This window comes from Corvus brachyrhynchos, unplaced genomic scaffold, assembly GCF_000691975.1.
Source record: "Corvus brachyrhynchos isolate BGI_N302 unplaced genomic scaffold, ASM69197v1 scaffold46, whole genome shotgun sequence".
NCBI classification, from domain to species: domain Eukaryota; kingdom Metazoa; phylum Chordata; class Aves; order Passeriformes; family Corvidae; genus Corvus; species Corvus brachyrhynchos.
In genome coordinates, this window is record NW_008238838.1 from 5259317 (window position 1) to 5261947 (window position 2631).

Below are 2631 nucleotides of genomic sequence, written 5' to 3' on the forward strand. Positions count from 1 at the left end.
CACAGCCCCTCCAGTTCCCCTATCAGACTTGTGAGGTGCCTGCTGTCCCCTCAGCTGAGCAGTGCCACCTCCCCCAGAGCAGCGGGGCAGTGCCCGAGAGCCAGAGCAGCTCGGCCTCCGCGGAGGCTCAGCCCAGCTACGACCCCCTGGCCCTCTCAGAACTGCCCGGACTCTTCGACTGTGAGATGATGGAGGCTGTGGATCCCCAGCACGGTGGCTACGTCCTGGTGAATTAGCAGCCAGGGCTGAGTGCGAGGACAAATGGAGAAGCATGTGAATTTCTGGTTGTTCTTTTCGTTCCTACCCCCGGAATTCATGGTAGTTCTTCGACCCTTGAATTGGCAGGGGAACTAAAAATCCACCTGGCTGGAAGGGAAAAAAAAAATAAAAAAAATAAGCAGGAGGTGTTTGGTCCCAGTGGCAGGGGCTGGAGAGCAGGGAGTGCAGCTCCATCCCACAAAGTCTGCATGGAAGGAGGCAAAAAAGGTGAATTTCAGAGGAAGGAAATAGCCCCTTCTAAAAAAATCTGGGGAGTTTGTCAGCATTCATCCAACATTCACTTGGAGAGAGGAGAGTGAGTGCACACTTATCATACTTCTTGGCAATAAAAGCAATAGTTTTCATTGAAATTCAGGGTAGATTTGGGTCTGCGCTGATGGCAACTGAAATCCTCTGGAGAACAGGAGCACAAGGTGGAATTCAAGGGAAGTTGCACTTCCACTGAGCTCCTGGTCGGGAACTACTCCATGGCCAGCCCTGAGCATCTCAGGCAGCCTCCACTTCCTCCTGCTGGCACCCAAACAGGATTTCCCAAGCCTGCCAAGGAGCTCTTCACTGTCTGCTGAAGGAATCTGGAGCAAGGGACAGCTGGACTTTGTCAAAAGAAACCTGGGACTGTTTGGAGAGACCTCTGGGTGGGGATCGGAATTCTGGAGGATCAAGGATGAGCCAACAGACACAGAAGGTAAGGAGAACCATGGGAGAGCAAGAGCTGCAGGAAATGATACTAAAAATAATAAAATCCGCCTGGGTGGCTTTTAAAATCGCCCCCTTTTGCAGGAGGGCTCTGTCCTGGAGAAGTTCTGCTCGCTGGAAAGGATCCCTGGGTTGCATTTTAAAAAGAAACAAACAAGCAAACAAAACTGTGTTTTGAATTTGCAGTATGTGTTGCTGGTGGTTTATTGAGCTTTGTATATTTGGACAATTATGTAGGGTTTTAGAACTTTAAGGATAAAAAAAAAAAAAATGAGCTTATAAAAAGAAAAAAAACACCCCTGTGAAGTGATAGTGCTGTGCCTTTTTCAGTTCTTTATCAGCCTCTATGCTTTTTTCTGAAGAAAGTAGACAATACCCTATTTATGTCCTTGCTGTGGCCAAAGTCCCTTCAGAGCACACGTCCCACCGTGTGGGACATGTTTAACTTTCTCAGTGTTTGAGTGGCTCGTGTATATAGGACACTGAAAGTATTACAGCAATATTTTAGCATCAAACTGTTGATGTGTCAACCATTTCAAGGGATGCTCCAGCTCCATCAGGAGTTGTGTCTCCAGAACTTTCCAGTCATGAAATCCAAGTCACAGGAGGGGGATGGCTCAGGGAGCTGTAGGAAGCTGAGATCTCCAGTCTGGGATTTGTCTCTAACCTTGAAGGATGGTGGGCCAGGCCAGGCCAGTGGCCAGTGGCCAGGCCAGCCCTTTCTGAGCAAACATTAAGCACAATTGCAGCTTCATTAAAGCACAAAGAGCGAGAGGAACTGTGCTGATCACGCCAGAGTTTGCTGGAAGGTTTGGTCTTTGATACTGCAAATCCCGAGGGTGCAGGGAGGTGGATAATCAGCATTTACAGCAATAAGACCACATTAAAACACGGAATAGGAGGAGTTTGGCCACTCTGTGTGTAGGGGGAAGGGTTTAACAGGGGACAGAAGGCACCTGGTCCCTGTGTGCTCAGGTAGAGACAGCTCCTGTTCTCTGGAGCCTGCTCTGACACTGGCCCAGGTCTGGTTCAGTCCAAATTGCTCAGCTTCTACTTCTGCTATCACAGGGATTCTCAAGGCAGCAGCAGCAAAGGAGAGTTTAAGGAACAGGGATCACAGGATAAAGATGGCCAGAAAGCTCTGCTTTCAACAGCTGAAAGAAAAGGTTTTTGTTGTGTGGTTTCCCTTCAGAAGGAAATCCGTGGCACAGTGGAACACACCACCCCAGTGACACCTGCAGGGACTGACAGAGGGAGGGGAGACAGCCTGACAAAAACTGCAGCAGAACAGAGCAGGAACAAAGAGGAGACAGAGTCCTGTCCTTTCACTCCTCCTTCCCTGCCCCGCAGCATAACCCACGTGTTCTGGACTGTGAGTATCTGTGCAGTGAGAGCTGCTACAGGACACCCAGCACTCTGGAGACAGCCCCCGTCCTGCTCCAGGAGCTGGGTGACTGCCAGAACCATAACCACTTCCTTCCCCATCCAGCTCCAGGATCCTGCACGTTTCAGGATTCGAAAGATAAAAATAATTCCATTCTGGAGTTCTGCAATTCATTTATCAGGATGTGCCAACCAGTCTGAGCTCCTTAGAGCTTTGCAGTGCTGGGCAGGGGGAAGCTGCAGTATTTTTTAATGTAGTTTAGCCTGACTCTT

General features: G+C 49.4%; 1 protein-coding gene across 1 annotated transcript in view; it reads left to right on the forward strand.

Annotated features, from left to right (window-relative positions):
* Positions 1-2631, forward strand: part of SIK2 (salt inducible kinase 2) — a 30844-nt gene that overhangs the window by 27704 nt on the left and 509 nt on the right. The window contains exon 16 of the mRNA XM_008637018.2: positions 6-2631. This exon is cut by the window's right edge and continues 509 nt beyond it. Coding sequence (XP_008635240.1) covers positions 6-236 — 231 coding nt within the window. The 3' untranslated portion in view covers positions 237-2631. The remainder of the gene's footprint in view (positions 1-5) is intronic.